The sequence below is a fragment of the Dermacentor andersoni genome, chromosome 4 (genome assembly GCF_023375885.2).
Source record: "Dermacentor andersoni chromosome 4, qqDerAnde1_hic_scaffold, whole genome shotgun sequence".
Taxonomy (NCBI): Eukaryota; Metazoa; Arthropoda; class Arachnida; order Ixodida; family Ixodidae; genus Dermacentor; species Dermacentor andersoni.
This window is the reverse complement of record NC_092817.1, coordinates 8911807-8929319: the sequence shown is the minus strand read 5'-3', so window position 1 is coordinate 8929319 and position 17513 is coordinate 8911807. Positions and strand designations below refer to the sequence as shown.

General features: G+C 48.3%; 1 protein-coding gene across 1 annotated transcript in view; it reads right to left on the bottom strand.

The window, feature by feature from the left end:
* The window catches only part of LOC126535936 (transient-receptor-potential-like protein), a 285391-nt gene that overhangs the window by 133503 nt on the left and 134375 nt on the right, over window positions 1–17513 (bottom strand). Inside the window, exons 2-3 of the mRNA XM_050182797.3 lie at window positions 8716–8881; window positions 1928–2144 (exon numbers count right to left, since the gene is read on the bottom strand). Coding sequence (XP_050038754.2) covers window positions 1928–2144; window positions 8716–8881 — 383 coding nt within the window. The remainder of the gene's footprint in view (window positions 1–1927; window positions 2145–8715; window positions 8882–17513) is intronic.

Genomic DNA, 17513 nt, shown 5'->3' with positions numbered 1-17513 from the left:
GTAGAGTTACTGTATATGCTACCACAGCTACCTGTGGTAGCATATACAGTAACTCTAGGCGAAAGGGCTCGTCGCGTCACCCCGTGGCGGTGGACGACGCCACGCAGGACGCCATCTCGGAGGCCAGGCGCAGCTGACGCGCTGTGTCCGGATGAGAAGACTTTTCCGTCTTTTTGATAGAGCAGACGTATATTTTTTTTCATTTATTTAAATCAGAATTAGCAATTACTTGTGACTAAAAATGCTTTCGGGATCACGAATTAAGGCAATAGCTTTGGTGGGCCAGCTGCTTTCGATGACGCTGCATGACGCCATTTCGGAAGCGAGAGCAAGCAATCTTTGGCACGAGATTGTAAATTTTCTGCTGCATGCACTGCAGTAATATTTGGCTCGCATGTTCACAGCAGCCTTTGCGACCGATCGGCAGCGCTTTCTTGCTATGATCAAGAAGTGTCTCATGCCATTTTAAGTCTTGTTGACCGAACATCTGTGCACCTGAATGCCTGTGTCCGATGTCAAAAAGTGGATCACGTGCCACGTCAACCTACTGCGCAGCATCTTTTAGTTTTATGCCAGCATTCACGTTTTTCTTGGCTGAATGAAAACAGAATGGCTTAGTTTTATACACACTTCATTTGCGACCCTATTTATGCACGTGAATATAATCGTTATGTGCTTTTCTGGTGAGTCATCAATGAGAAAGTCGATCAGGCGCACACTTATTGCAGCTGTTGTTAGTCGCTGAGTAGCGACTTCATTGCATCGGTAATGCAGTAATTATACGCCGCCAATGTTAACGCAGCCAAAGTTGTTTCTTGCATTACTTCGCACACAGGGTTGCTAGACGGCACACTAAGTTCCAACAACAGCACCCTCCGCTGTACGCTGTACTTTTGTCTGACACTAGGCAGATGGAGAAGCCAATAAGTGCAAATGTACCTCTCAAGATTCCAATAGTTGTTTATGATGTGGTGACCGTGTTGAACTTATTTTCTCCCCATAATATAACAACAAAAACACTCATGGAATTCTTAGTTGGCAGGGCTGTTCGGCCATACTACTTGTGAACACATGACCTATTTAACATCTGTAATGGGCAATCCTTCCATGTTCCTGTGTGATTGGGATTTGCGTCACTGTGTCTTTCTTGAAGTCACAGCATGGCTTAGCCAAGCATCGCAGGCGTTGCACGCGCTGCCCGGGCCGGATGCAGCACGGCAGATCAGTTGCAGTCCATCTGCAAGGATTCTCATATACAGGGAAAATAGAGGGACCAGGGCTTCACTTTCCCAGAAGCGAATATGTACCAGTAGTGCCTGTGGTTAAAACAATTATTCTGGGGTTTGGCGTGCCAGAACCACGATCTGATTACGAGGCACGCCGTAGTGGGTCTCCGCATTTATTTTGAGCACTTGTGGCTCCGTAGCGTGCACCAAATGCGCGTTACACGAGCGGTATTGCATTGCGCCCCAATCGCGGTCGCCCCCCGAGCAGGGATCTCACGCGCAACTTCGTGCTTAGCCGCGCAACGCCCCACAGAACTACTACGGGGCGTCGGAGCAATTTGTAAAATCCCGGAATCCGGCCAAACTTTGCGAACGGCCTCTGCGGCCGCCACAGTTGATAGTCTTCTAATAGTTTTCAGCAGTAGCCATGGAAGCCTTGCAGACGAGAGTTACATCTTCAAAAAAATGCAGCATTAGATAAAGTTCGCGTTGAAAAATTGTCGCACTTGACTGCTGATAGCCTTCTTGATATGTGCGCACAGTAAATATTTGTATAGATATACCTTTTCGTTTCTTCTCGTTGAATGAGCACAGTCGGCATACGCGAACAAATAAATAATGAAGGAAGTGTTCGTTGAGCACCACTCGCGTTTCTTTTTTCTCGCCTATCACGTGACAAGCACTGCTCGGAACTGCGGTACCTTCTCGAATGGCCTGAAGCAGGGCGTCGCCGATGTGCACGTCCGGCTGGCGCAGCAGCAACTCGACGATCTCGACGTTCTCGTTGTCGACGGCGATCTGGATGGCGCTGCGGCCCAGGATGTTCGTGCAGTTGACGTTCACGGGCTCCGGTGGGGACAGACACCGGATCATGGTGTGGCGGTCGCCCCGCTCGGCAGCTTCCAGGAACGTCCGCTCCTGTGTCGAAGGGGGCGCACACGATGCGCAATAAGCGTGGTACGAAGCAAACGCTTCAATACATGCGATGCGCACTTCGCCAATTACTGAACATAACTGCCACCAGCGACACTGATTTGCATTCGCGCACACACGTACAGAAATATTACTGCTCAAATAGCGCACATTCGGTACTTAACATGAAGCTTCACATGCCCGCGCTTAATACGCCTGTTTCGTCACACTGCTTTTCTTGGTATTTGCATTCTTGTTTCTATTCGTCTCGTGCCATGTATAACGATTATCAATACCTACAATGAACAGAACTTCATCAACTCATTTTAATGCGATTAGCATTGTTTGGGAGCTTCACCCAGTTTGCGGTGTGTTAGTTTGTATCTAACCTCTTTCGCACCAACTTGGGTCACTGGGTCAGTGCCACTGGGTATGCGCCGCCACTGCAATGACGAAATAAAGTTATCTAAATTTATGCACCATCGGGCGGCATACAACGCGCGCCCTATCTTTTCAGACAATCTTGTCCGAATATAATTTAAGACACATCCACGCACGGACTTCGTGACGGCACCGCTAGATGGCGCAGCGTGTGCCAGGTCACAAGGCTAGGTGACTGTTTGTCACCGCCCCGTTGCAAAGGGGAGGCCATTAAATCATCATCCTCATCGGAAGTGCGATAGAGAAGCCCGGCCACATTACACGCCTCGTATGTCACGTGTTTGTGGCAATGCGGTATGCCGCTGCGTTGCTTCAATGCTAATCGCATTAACGTCGACCGCCATCCAGACACGGTTTCTGCGGGACTGTTCTTGTTGCGATTCGCACTCTTTAGGGACTCGGCCTATATTGCAGTACGTGTCTAACCGCTTTTACACACCTAGTGACTCAAGTTGTCCATTAGTTTAAGCCACGAGGTATGTGCTGGCTGCTGTCTTGCCGAGCAGACAACATGGGGCGCTGGGTATGTGCCCAAATGCAGTAATACGCCGTTAATATGTACTTGGGGAAGGTGGATCAGGTACGCCCCAAGCAATTTACTATTTAACGGGCAATGGCAGATGAGCGACTTTAGGCTTAACGGACAGAAAACGTGTTAATTCTCGCTCAAACCCACACGCAGACAATATTTGCGAGCAAGCAGCAAAAACATGTGATTTTCACTTGCCACCGTAGCGGCCCTGCAGCGACGACGGCATCCTCAAACTCAGCAAGGCCGCGAGCCAGTTCCTCCATCAGGACTCTCTTGTCTGCGACTTCCCTTATGGCAGTCAGCGCACTAAGCGTGTCGGATACGAAAGGGCCATCAACCCCGTCGTCATCCATGACGACGGCGTGGAAGCGCTAGAAGCTATGGGAGTAGGAAACGCGTCATGGCTACCATGTTTTGACGAAACTATCGGTGGCGACTGTAGTACGGGAAAGGTCCGTGCGCCACAATTTCGCTATTTATGATCTGCGCGCACGACATTTCGCCGATGCCACGCTTGTACACGCCGAAAATTGAAGTAAATACTAGGCAGTAACCGTTTCGCATGCGTAAAGCGACTACGGTTTAAGCGGTCAGCCAATGCATTAAGTTGAATGGGGACAGGGCGGGGGATTCATCGCGACTATAGTTAAACTGGAATCACATATAAGTGGGTACATATTAACGATATATTTCTGTAGACCACTTGCTACCATCTGCTGTCTGGCTTAGTAGATAACTAGGGTCACATACCGTATACGCCACTCGGTATGTGCTCGAAGAAACAACTACGGCAATGGGTACGTGGTAACGGTATGAGTCTATTCTTAGCCAATACCCCGGAATGGATGCGCCAAGATGACACGAGGGATCAACATCAGCAGCAGCAGCAGCAGCAGCAGCGCCGGCGGTGGCGGCGGCGGCAGCAAGCAACAGCCTATTTTTATGTCCACTGCACGACGAAGGCCTCTCCCTGTGATATGAAGTTACCTCTGCCTTGCACTATAGCTGATTGCACGAGCGGCTGCAAATTTACCAATTCAATCACCCAACCTAGTTTTCTGGCGTCCTCGACTGCGCTTTCCTTCACTGGACACCCATTCTGTAAGTCTAATGGTCCACCGGCTATCTACCATACGCATTACACGGCCTGCCCAGTCTCATCTTTTTCTCTTGACGTTAACTAGAATACTGGCTATCCCCATGAGCTCTTTGATTAACACCTCTCTCTTTCTTTCGTTCCATAGCTCTATGCGCGGTCCTTGACTTGCTCTCGAGCTTCTGTATTGACCTCCAAGTTTCTGCCCCGTATGTTAGCACCGGTAGAATGCAATGATAGTACACTTTTGTTTTCAACGACACGAGGGATATGCAGCCTTAAATATGAAAAAGCGATAGCACAGCATTCGCAACAGCCCGCGTCGACTGCGGCCGTTTGAAGGATAGCCATTGCAACGAAGTTGCAGCTAGTATACTAGAGATTGTGGTGGTCGCTGGCCGAACTTACGCTGAATCAACGTATCAGTTTGCGCCAACTACCTCAACAAAATACCATGTTTAGATATGCTGTGTCGTGATATTATTCGGTATCGTGGTTGGCAGCGAGATTGCCATTTCATGCTCCTGCTGCAGTGCTTAAAAGGTGTCGTGATTCATGGATGGCATGGAAATATGGTATAGAAAAACAATAATCATCATAATAATCATCACAAGATACAAAACATAGCATCAATAATTAGACACCCATCATAATAAAGATTGCTAATCGCATTAACGTCGCCAATCACTTCCACAAAAGATGGATGCACCACCAATCTTTGTTCTCTATGGCTAGTGTTCCTTTGCCTTCAACAAAATGTTCAGACACAAACAAACATCCCACTTCTTGCTTTCCCTTTTATTCAACGCCAAAGTGCGTCCTCAGCCAAGTGTCATCCTCGCATCGTAAAATTTAAGTCTTAATTATCTCAGCTTTACCATCTTCAAAGATATTGTCATAGTTTTTCGCCTCATTAGTAGATACTTGCAATACTCTCGATACGTTGCCCTCGGTTGCGAGGTAACAACAGTAAGTACTGTATTCATTGGAACCTTGCATCGCCCATATGAGTGCGCAATGGCTCTCGACGCACAATGTCGCTTAGGCATGTGCTTTTCAAAAGGATCATAAAATTGTGTTCTGTGTCAATAGTCAACTGCCGGAACCCACATAAAAAAACTACTGCCCGTGCCGAGAATTGACGTCGTACTGGTGCACCTAAACGTTTCAAAAGATATGGCCCATCATACGCGCATATCACAGCCCACTCTGTACACTTTGCGTTCAGCCACAATAACTGTAAAATTAATTGCTTAACTTAACGTTCGAATGTCCCTGTTTGCTGAAAACACTGCCCTTTTGATGCGGCATTTGTGGCTTTCAAACTCTGTTGCCTTGCAGACCGCGACCTGCACGTCCCAAGTTCGTTGACCCCTTTTACTATGCGTTTCGTGATCCCTTCCTCCCGTCCCTCCAGCACGTAATTTTTCCCCAGCACGTTCCTCGAGATATTAATCTGACGACTTGTTGTTCAAACTTCCCCTGGTGCTTTCGTCACAGTGTCGGCATTCTTGCATGATGCGGCCATACATGGTAATGGTACACTTCGTAATTCACCGTTTCGATTCCTTTGTCACTACTTCACCGATTCACCAAGTTTGCAACTGGTCACAAAATGTTCCTTTATTTTCGTTCAACATTCATTTATGAGAGGCTGGCATCATAGGTGATGCGAACTATTCCTTCTCACTTAGGCAAGAAGAGTGGGAAACTGAAATGATAATAAAGGTGGAGATGCCAGCCGGGGAAGTTTGTCTCTAGCCTGTTCCTCCACAATCAGAGTAATGGGTTAGGAAGAGACAGGGAAAGAAGACAAAATGATGAGACGATGCTATGCTGTAATGAAGGCTCTGAATTACGTGTACGTCCCCACTCATAACAAGGACACTGCGACCTGGCTAAACACGTAAATAGCCCGTAACCAGACCGCGCGCAAAGAGAGCAACAGAAAGCGTGTCATGAAAACGAAAGCAATTAGCGTTCTAAACACAGCATACGTGCGTGACAAATGGGCAGCAAATTAGCGGAATTCTGACGTCACTCTGTTCTAATTCTCTGGAGGGCGGTGACGTTCCGAAGACCTAAGTGGACCTCTCCGACATTAGGTTGTCAGTGTTTATGGGTGTCTAAAAATCGTGTAAATTTGGGTGCGAGCTTTTCATGACGTATGCACTCGCAATTCGAACGTAAAACTTTGTATGGAGGCTGTTCTTTATCCAAACTATCTGAAACTAGGCTTTTGATGCGGCCGAAAGTTTTGTTGCAGTAAGCCTTTAATCACTTTCATGTTATATTACATATACTCTAGATGGCATCAAGCTTAAAAGATTGCTTCAATATAAATACTTAGGTGTCGTCCTAACAGAACATCTTTCATGGACTAACATTTTGAATATGTTAATGGGAAAGTCCAAAAAAAGGTTTGGCTATTTGCGCCGCACTTTAGCTAGACCCTCCACGATACCAAAATGCTATTTTATAAAACGTTAACTCTCCCTGTTCTAGAATATGCGTCTGTCGTTTGGTTCCCCTACAAACAATGAGAAATAAGCTCGCTAAATAACGTTCAACGAAAATCTATCCGTTTCAGTTCCCAAAATTTCAGCCGCACTTGTGCACCAACACAGGCTCAAGAGTCTTTGAACATTGAGCCATCACTTTCACGTTATCAAATTGAAGCCTTAAAACATCTATATGCGATTAATAAATCCACCTCTGGTCTTTCTGATTGTAACTATATAACATTTATTAACGCAAGTTGTACCCGTAGCTCCCGCACTTTCAACATAACACCAATTTATGCCCGCACTAACACATTCAAGTACAGTTTTTTTTCCACGTACAATAGAGCTTTTGAATTCTCTGCCCCGTAACATTCACTCACTATCACTAAAAAATTTAAAACTACCACTGGTAAGCATTTCGCTAACATGCAAAGCGCTTAGTTTTTATCATTTATCTTTTTCTGTATGTGTGTGCTTTAATTGTGTAATGTATAGTAGTGTATGTTGTTTTCACTTCTGCCCTATATAGCCGTATAGCCCTATATTAGGCTGCAGTATATGTCAATGAAAATGAAATGAAAATAGACTGAAAAAAAAAGACACGAGAAAGCATAACTTTGTTCGCGTGGTCAGTACAGCACGCAGACTGAAAAAAACGTTTTTAGACAAATAAAGGTAAGCGTTTAAGCAGAAGACGTCATTTAAGAAATTTGACAAGAATATCACATTCGAATGCAAACGTGCAGTGCCTTCGGAAAGTAATATAGCGTACGACCACAGACGTCTTCAACCACAAACAAAAAAGTGGAAAGCAATTGATGTATTAGAGGTTGGATTGCGCAACATTTTTACGAGACACACAGAAGAGACACACACCACAGAGTCTCTTCTGTGTGTCTCGTAAAAATGTTGCGCAATCCAACCTCTAATATGCTATACCAACACGCCCAGTCGTCAACCTTGGCAATTGATGTACATGCGCAGTTAAAATTGTGCCGGTGCAAAGTGCAGCCTTTGCTAAATATTTAGCAAACCCAAGTGTACTTGAGATCTGCGTAATACAAAGAATTGCGCGAATCATTGCAGCAGGGGACGCCGATGCGCGCCGAGCTGGTGGGGCCCGAATGGTCGGTGACGCGCTTTCTTGTTTTGCTATTTCCCAATGCTTTAAGATGAGCCGTGATGGCGTACAGAGAGCAAAGGTAAATTATATTCAGGGTCGATATCGTCGAGCGATCACTTCCAGCGACACATCATTTTTGAGTGATTTCGTGCATTTCTACATCGGACGCGTTGAAGTAGACTAATCATATCGTTACTGTCACAGCGCTAGAAACGCTGTCAGTAAGCATGCTGAGTACGTTTTTTTTTTTTTTTTTTGAACGAGAACGCGATGCGGCAGGGCAAGCAAGGTTATAGGGCGCACAAAGCCCCCGGCTAACGCCACCCGCAGCCACGGCAGCGCCAGAGGGGAAGACGCTCTCTCACCTGGACCCCCCACCCCGTCCGATGCCGGAATGCGATACCGCCACAGCGAAACTCGACGCTCACTTCGCGCCACGCATCAAGGCCGTGCGTCGAAAGAGGAGACGCACTGCAGATGGCGGTAGCTGTCAGCTCGTTGACCCACAAAAACAATGATTTGTCCATGGTCAGCGAAATACAGAAAAGCAGCGAGATTCAGAAAAGCTGGCTTGACTCTGACAACAATGCTTCGCATTAAGATTCCTGATACAAGTGCTCGGAAGCGTATTTGCTGACAAAGCTTCAGAGAGGTAAGTCGTGTTCGGGTATCGTTTCAAATGTATAGCTTAAGTGCGGGCCATTGAAGTTCTCCATGCAAGTGCTTGAAGGGAAAGGCTTTGCTCTCTCTCTCTCTGTTGCTGTCTTGCAAAACAGCATTTGAGTGACTGATGCTTTCTGTACTTTTCAGGAAAGCTGCATACTAAGTGTACAAAACAGCGGAGCGTAGCGCGTTCGGTTTTGCAAGATAAGTCCGCCCACCTTTGGGTCCATGGAGTGACCGTCCTTGAGCGGTTCCAGAGGGATGGGAATGCGGAAGCAGTTGGGCGACTGCGGTGACTGGCGCGCCGTGCACGCCGCTACCTGAGGCGGCGGCGGCGACGCACGCGGAGGCTGCAGCATCAGCGGTCGGGTAGCGCCCTCAGTCCTGCGAAGGGCACGACCACTCGTCAGGGGCGCCACCTGTCCAAATACAGCTTGGCTGGTGCACTACTCAGTTAACACAATCAGTGCGTTAACCTTAATGACTACAGGTCATTCGATTATTATTATTATTATTATTATTATTATTATTATTATTATTATTATTATTATGAGGGGAACGTGGAACTCTAGCTCTGGCCTAATTGATCGCGTCCAGAATAAACTTATATCTATTTCCCAGCACCGCTTTTGCCGTTCTGGCGACCGTCGTCCAGCCCTCTCAGATGTACTCAACTCACACCTCCACGATCAAGAAGCATTAAATCAGGCATTTTGTTCCCTCATAAGGTGGTTCAGCGTACTACATACATTGCCCGAGAGATTCTTGATCTTGTACAATTTTCCGTGCCGCAAAAGTACACCAGGCAGCATTGCGTGTTTGCCGCGTGGCGTTGTGGCGCTGTAATGGTCACTGTTCTATGGCTCGACTTCAGAAAACATGCAGTAATTATACTGCCTGTATTAACATAAACCAGATTTAATTTCCCGTGTTTTGTATATATGGCAAATCAGCCCTGCGGAGCCCCGCAAGGCGGAGGAAGTATCAGGAAAGGACAACACTGGTCATCCACCCGAATGTAGCCCGAAAGTACAAAGCAAACCCATACGAGTTTTTCAGAAAGAGCGCTTCGCAGTTGAGGAAAAATTTGTCCTGGCCCGGGAATTCGAACCCGGGATCAACGCCTTTCCGGGGCGGTCGCTCTACGATGTGAGCTAACCAGGAGGCTAGCGGATCGCAGTGCGAGGGCGAATTGATCGACAACTCGAAACACAGATGATTACCTCCCTTTTACATGCGCCTCTTCGTTTTCTGTTTGCCTATTTGTTTCTACTTCCCTCTTTCACATTGTTTTGTCTGCCACATTTGTTTTCTCTGTACATTTCGTCTCGCGTGTTACTCTTTAAGTGCGCCAGTAGGAAGGTTCCGTAGCTGCTCCTGGGCACTATATTAAACATTTGGTTATTATTATTATTATTATTATTATTATTATTATTATTATTATTTAGTAACATTTACGAACTATGCTTACAGTGTGGTACAACATAGCAGGGACAAATTAGACGCTCTTTACCTTGACCTAGTTAAAGCATTTGAAGTAGTTTGCTATGAGCTCCTTATTACAAAGCTCACGCAAATGTACATACCTGCTTCCATCAATGCCACGGTGTCTAAATACATAAGCAATAGATCGTGCTTCGTTAGCAATAATGGACGGAGTTCTATTAGCTATGAGATCACTAGCGCCGTTCCTCAAGAATCCGTTCTTGCCCCTCTTCTCTTTATACTGTTCATAAATGACATTTCGTCAGCAATTTAACACTCTTCATTGCTTCTATGTGATGACGACTTAACGCTATTGAAGACTGTCAATTTTGTTCACGACTGCACTGACCTCCAAAAAGACATTTGTTCACCTTCACACTGGTGCAGAAACAGTAAGCTACTCTTAAATGCTTCCAAAACTATGGTATTAAGTTATGCGCCTAAAACACGCCATGTGTGATTTCCATACACCCTTAGGGATGTTACACTGCCTAGGGTAGATGAAATGAAAGATCTTGGTGTGTACTTCGACAAAGCGCTAAGCTTCTCTTCACACGCTAAATAAGCGAAACAACCTGCCCTTCGCATTGTTTGTTGTCCTATATCACATGACTCCCACTCTTCTGTTGCCTTTCTGAAATTTTGTTCTACTGTGCGTCTTCCAATACTAGGGTATGCCTCAGTATTTTGGGGCAGAACGTGAAAATGTCATCATCATCAGCCTGGTTACGCACACTGCAGGGCGAAGGCCTCTCCCATACTTCTCCAACTACCCCAGTCATGTACTAATTGTGGCCATGTCGTCCCTGCAAACTTCTTAATGTCATCCGCCCATCTAACTTTCTGCCGCCTCCTGCTACGCTTCCCTTCTCTTGGAATCCAGTTCGTAACCCTTAATGACCATCGGTTATCTTCCCTCCACATTACATGTCCTGCCCATGCCCATTTCTTTTTCTTGATTTCAACTCAGATGTCTTTAACCCGCGTTTGTTCCCTCACCCAATCTGCTCTTTTCTTATCCCTTAACGTTACACCCATCACTCTTCTTTCCATAGCTCGTTGCGTCGTCCTCAATTTAAGCAGAACCCTTTTCGTAAGCCTCCAGGTTTCTGCCCCATAAGTGAGCACTGCTAAGACACAGCTGTTATACACTTTTCTCTTGAGGGATAATGGCAACCTGCTGTTCATGATCTGAGAATTTCTGCCAAACGCCAAACGCACCCCAGCCCATTCGTATTCTTCTGATTATTTCAGTCTCATGATCCGGATCCGTGGTCACTGCCTGCCCTAAGTAGATGTATTCCCTTACCACTTCCAGTGCCCCGTGTTACGTTTCGCCTAGGACGCGCGGTATAGCCGGCGCGGATGCAACGGACGCCGGGGCTTCGTTCAAAGCGGCGGACATTTTGGCCCGTTCGGAGCTCCCGCAAAGCCTCCCCGCCAAGCGCGTCCAGGCGTGTTTCAGTGCCACGTGTCTTCGTGTGTGCGTGTGTGTGTGTGTGCCCACGCTTGTCAAAGCGCGGCAGCCGGGGAGAGGAGCTCCCCAAGTGTGAAGCGAGGAGGTCTGACCGGCGCCGGCTTGGCGGATGCGTCACTACACTCGTCTCAACGTGTCTCTCAGCCTGTCCGTGGCCGCCGTCACGTGGTCTCGTCACGAGGCCTTCCTCTTGCCCTCAACTCCGAGAGTATAAGAGCAGCTGCCCCCGGACGCCAAGGGAGAGGCTCCGATTTCTTCTGCTGAGTTACGTGCTCTCCCGTCTCTACACTTCGGTCGACCTGACCGGCCGCTCTTTTGCGATGCTAGAATAAACAAGTTGTTCTGTTACCAGTCTACTCATGCTTTGCCGGGACCTTCAGATGCTTCCAGTTGTGCCCCAGGCCGCCAGGCCAACGCTACCCTTGGGGCTTGCGACCTATATGCAACAACGGGCGTCAGCACTGAGGTTACAACAACTGTCTGCCAGCGGTGAGATCGCGACAACGGAGGCCAGCAGCGAAGATATGCGGTTGACTGTATGCTGAGCAGCACAACGACCATCCGGGAGCAGTGCAACGAGCCCTGTGTGATGACTGCTTGCCTGCAGCGGAACGACTGCGCTGAATTCTTGGCTGCGAGGTTTGGTGAGTGCGGGACTTTCTTCTTCTGAGTTTTGCCAGGCTTTTGTTAGTGTCAGAAACAGAGCTGGTAATTGTGGTTGTCGTTGCTGCCGGGTTAGTTTGCGGCAAGACAATAGTAGGCAGTAGAGAAAGCAGCATTCAGAGCAGCCATGGATTTGAAGTCGTTGCGCAAACCGAAATTGCTGGAGCTTGCAAGAGAGTTGGGTCTGGATGTCTCAGACAAACTCAGAAAACCAGAACTGCTAAGGGCTATTCTTGAGTTAGAAGCGGAGGATGACGAGCTGTCGGAATGCCTTGAGACCATTGAGGAGAGGGCAAAAAGACAGGAGCGCGAACTTAAAGAACAGAAAGAGAGACAGGAGCGTGAACTTAAAGAACAGAAAGAGAAAGATGAGCGTGAACGAAAAGAACAGAAAGAAAAAGAAGAGCGTGAACGTAAAGAACAGATAGAACGAGAGCAACAAGAGAAAGAAAGAGAGCGCGACCGGCAACACGCTTTGGAAATGAAGCGTCTCGAGTTAGAGATGGAACGCGCTCGTAATGGAAGTCAGGCACACGGTGCAGGAGAACGAGTATCGTTCAAAATGACTGACCTGATGCGGCCGTTTAAGCTTGGAGAGGACATTGGTTTGTTCCTGGATAACTTTGAGCGAACGTGCGAGAAGCAGGGGTTCTCTCGGGAAACGTGGCCACAGCGCTTGCTCACTTTGTTACCCGGCGAGGCGGCCGACGTAGTCGCTCGCTTGAAGAGAGAGGAGGCAGAGGATTTCGACAAAGTGAAATCGAGTCTGCTAAAAAAGTACAGGCTGTCAGCGGAGGCGTTCCGTCGGAAGTTTCGGGAAAATGAGAAAGGCAGAAGTGAGTCATATACAGAGTTTGCCTACAGGCTTATGTCAAACATGCAGGAGTGGCTCAAAGAAGAGAAAGCGTTTGGTGACCACGAGAAAGTTCTGCAGTGTTTCGGGCTAGAACAGTTTTATAGTCGGTTACCTGAGAACGTGCGGTACTGGGTCTTGGATAGGCCAGACGTTAGTACGGTGGCTAGAGCCGCTGAGCTAGCCGAGGAGTTTGTGACGCGTCGGGCTCGCGGAGCTAAGTACGGTCAAAAGGGTGAATTTGGCTCTAAGTTTGAGAGGCCGAAGTTCACGCCCATGAGAAAGCGGTTCGAGACGAGGCAAGCGCGCGCGTGTTATACGTGCCAGAAGCCGGGTCACGTTTCGGCGCAGTGTCCGACCGAACGTAAGGAGACGGCGGCAGCCGAAGCCGAACGCAGAAAGCGGTTCGAGGCGAGGCAAGCGCGCGTGTGTTATACGTGCCAGAAGCCGGGTCACTTTTCGTCGCAGTGTCCGGAAACAAAAACAAAAGTCGTGTTTTTGTCATTATGCAGCACTGACGAGAACGTGAAGCTTCTCGAGCCTTACATGCGAGACCTCCTCGTGAACGGGAAAGAGTGCCGAGTGCTTCGCGATTCCGCAGCTACGATGGATGTAGTTCACCCCTCTTACGTAGAACCCGATATGTTCACGGGCGAGTGCGCATGGATCAAGCAAGCCGTGGAAGCTCATAGCGTGTGTCTGCCCGTAGCAAAAGTGCTTATTGAAGGACCTTTCGGAGCGCTTGAGACGGAGGCCGCAGTGTCATCTATGCTGCCCCCCCAGTACCCGTACCTATTTTCGAACAGGTCCGATCACCTCCTGCGCGAGAAGGGGCTGTTGTTTGGTGAGGCTAGCGTTCAGGCCTTAACCAGATCGAAGGTTCGGGAGCTCGCTGCAAAGGCGGTAGTTGCGGGACCGACGTTGTTGAACAATGAGAAAGGGTCAGAGGCGCAGCAAGCTGATATTCAGAGCACGCCCGAACTGAATAAAATTGAGCCTGTAGCGTTAAAGGCACCAGATACTGGAGTGGAAATGCCCGACACGGGAAAGTTAGAAGAGCTATCTGCAGATTTGCTCATCGCGCCTACGTCAGACGGACTTAATAGGTTGCTAAAAGTCAGCCGGTCGGCTTTGATAGCCGAGCAAAAGAAGGATGGCAGCCTAGAAAACATACGCTGCATTGTCAAGGAAGGTATCGCCAAGAAAAATGCTCGCTTTGTGGAAAGAGGTGGGGTCCTGTACCGGAAGTATCTAGACCGCAGGGGAGTGGAGTTCGATCAGCTGATCGTGCCTCAGTGCTACCGCCAGGATCTGTTGCGCTTGTCGCATGGGGGTTCGTGGTCCGGACACCTAGGAGTTAAGAAAACTAAGGACCGTCTCTTGCAAGGGTACTTGTGTTTTCGGGACGCAGACCACTTTGTGAGGACATGTGACACCTGTCAGCGGGTGGGCAAACCAGGGGACAAATCGAGGGCGCCGTTGAAGTTGGTACCTATCATTACGGAGCCTTTTAGACGGCTCGTTATTGATACAGTGGGACCTCTGCCGGTAACAACCACGTGGTACAGACACATTTTGACTGTGATCTGCCCAGCGACAAAGTTCCCTGAAGCAGTGCCGCTTAAAGAACTGAGCTCAGTTGAGATAGTCAATGCACTACTGTTTATATTTGCGCGAGTTGGTTTTCCTGCGGAAATCGAATCAGATCAGGACACAGTGTTTGCTAGCCCTTTGACGACAGCCTTTCTCGAAAGGTGTGGGGTAAAGCTGTTAGACAGCTCAGTGTACCACCCACAGTCGAATTCCGTTGAGAAGCTCCACTCCGTCATGAAACGCGTGTTGAGAGCATTGTGGTTTGAACAACAAACTGACTGGGAGCTGTGTCTGCCTGGGGTGATGTTTGCATTACGGACCGCGCCGCATGCGGCTACGGGGTTTTCGCCAGCTGAGCTAGTGTACGGTCGCTCGCTGCGTTCTCCGCTTCGCATGCTTCGAGACGGATCACTGCCCTCTCCAATGGCTGCAGACCATCTCTTCCACAAATGGCCGCCTCCTGCGCTGGAGCCTCGCTTTGCAACAACATTCCTTTGAGGTGCGTTACAAAAAGGGGAGTCTCAACGGTAACGCCGATGGCTTAAGTCGAAGCCCCTAACTTAGGAATCAGCCTCAAAATTGTTTGTTACTGATGTTTTTCTTCCTGAGGCAGGATTTTTAACATATTGCTTTTGTGTAGTGTTTCAAAGTGATGATGTGCTTTCTAGTGCGATTTTCCGATTTGTGGACGCGTTCTGAGTGCTGCTAAACTACTGTAAGGAACTAGGCAGTAGTATAAAAGGGGAAAGAGCCTGGCAGGGCTTAGTGAGGGTTGTGCTGTGCTTGCTGACTGAGCGGTTGAGTTTCGGCGTAGTTCTAACGCTTGCCGGGAACGAGAACAAAAATGTCAACTCTCCCGAAGTCACTTTGCAGTGTCCTGTGTGAACCTGAACGAGAGAACGAGGCCTTCTCTGTGCGCTGCGCTCAAGAAACGCCGAAGGACGACCGACTTCGGTTATGAGCATCATCAAGCGACATCCCTCCGGACAGCGGATGCAGTCCCCTGACCATCGGGATCTCCTTCCCCCGGCGGGGCGGTCTGTTACGTTTCGCCTAGGACACGCGGTATAGCCGGCGCGGATGCAACGGACGCCGGGGCTTCGTTCAAAGCGGCGGACATTTTGGCCCGTTCGGAGCCCTCGCAAAGCCTCCCCGCCAAGCGCGTCCAGGCGTGTTTCAGTTCCACGTGTTTTCGTGTGTGCGTGTGTGTGTGTGTGCCCACGCTTGTCAAAGCGCGGCAGCCGGGGAGAGGAGCTCCCCAAGTGTGAAGCGAGGAGGTCTGACCGGCGCCGGCTTGGCGGATGCGTCACTACACTCGTCTCAACGTGTCTCTCAGCCTGTCCGTGCCCGCCGTCACGTGGTCTCGTCACGAGGCCTTCCTCTTGCCCTCAACTCCGGAGTATAAGAGCAGCTGCCCCCGGACGCCAAGGGAGAGGCTCCGATTTCTTCTGCTGAGTTACGTGCTCTCCCGTCTCTCCACTTCGGTCGACCTGACCGGCCGCTCTTTTGCGATGCTAGAATAAACAAGTTGTTCTGTTACCAGTCTACTCATGCTTTGCCGGGACCTTCGGATGCTTCCAGTTCTGCCCCAGGCCGCCAGGCCAACGCTACCCTTGGGGCTTGCGACCTATATGCAACAACGGGCGTCAGCACTGAGGTTACAACACCCGCTACCTATCGTAAACTGCTGTTCTCTTCCGAGACTGTTAAACATTACTTTAGTTTTCCGCAGATTAATTTTTAGACCCACCCTTCTGCTTTGCCTCTCCAGGTCAGTGAGCATACATTGCAGTTGGTCTCCTGAGTTACTAAGCAAGGCAATATCATCAGCGAATCGCAAGTTACTAAGGTATTCTCCACTAACATTTATGCCCAATTCTTCCCACTCCAGGTCTCTAAATACCTCCTGTAAACACGCTGTAAATAGCATTGGAGACATCGTATCTCCCTGCCTGACGCCTTTCTTTATTGGGATTTTGTTGCTTTCTTTATGGAGGACTACAGTGGCTGTGTAGCCGCTATAGATATCTTTCAGTGTTTTTACATATGGCTCGTCTACACCCTGATTCCGTAATGCCTCCATGACTGCTGAGGTTTCGACTGAATCAAACGCTTTTTCGTAATCAATGAAAGCTACATATACGGGTTGGTTATATTCCGCACATTTCTCTATCACCTGATTGATAGTGTGAATATGGTCTATTGTTGGGTAGCCTTTACGGAATCCTGCCTGGTCCTTTGGTTGACAGAAGTCTAAGGCGTTCCTGATTCTATTCGCGATTACCTTAGTAAATACTTTGTAGGCAACGGACAGTAAGCTCATCGGTCTATAATTTTTCAAGTCTTTGGCATCCCCTTTCTTATGGATTAGGATTATGTTAGCGTTCTTCCAAGATTCCGGTACGCTCGAGGTCATGAGGCATTGCGTATACAGGGTGGTCAGCTTGTCTAGAACAATCTGCCCACCATCCTTCAACAAATATGTTGTTACCTGATCCTCCCCAGCTGATTTACCCATCTGCATAGCTCCCAAGGCTTTCTTTACTTCTTCCGGCGTTACTTATGGGATTTCAAATTCCTCTAGACTATTCTCTCTTCCATTGTCGTCGTGGGTGCCACTGGTACTGTATAAATCTCTATAGAACTCCTCAGCCACTTGAACTATCTCATCCATATCAGTAATGATATTGCCAGCTTTTTCTCTTAACGCATACATCTGATTCTTGCCTATTCCTAGTTTCTTCTTCACTGCATTTAGGCTTCCTCCGTTCCTGAGAGCATGTTCAATTCTATCCATATTATAGTTCCTTATGTCAGCTGTCTTACGCTCGTTGATTAAGTTAGAAAGTTCTGCCAGTTCTATTCTAGCTGTAGGGTTAGAGGCTTTCATACATTGGCGTTTCTTGATCAGATCTTTTGTCTCCTGCGATAGCTTACTGGTATCC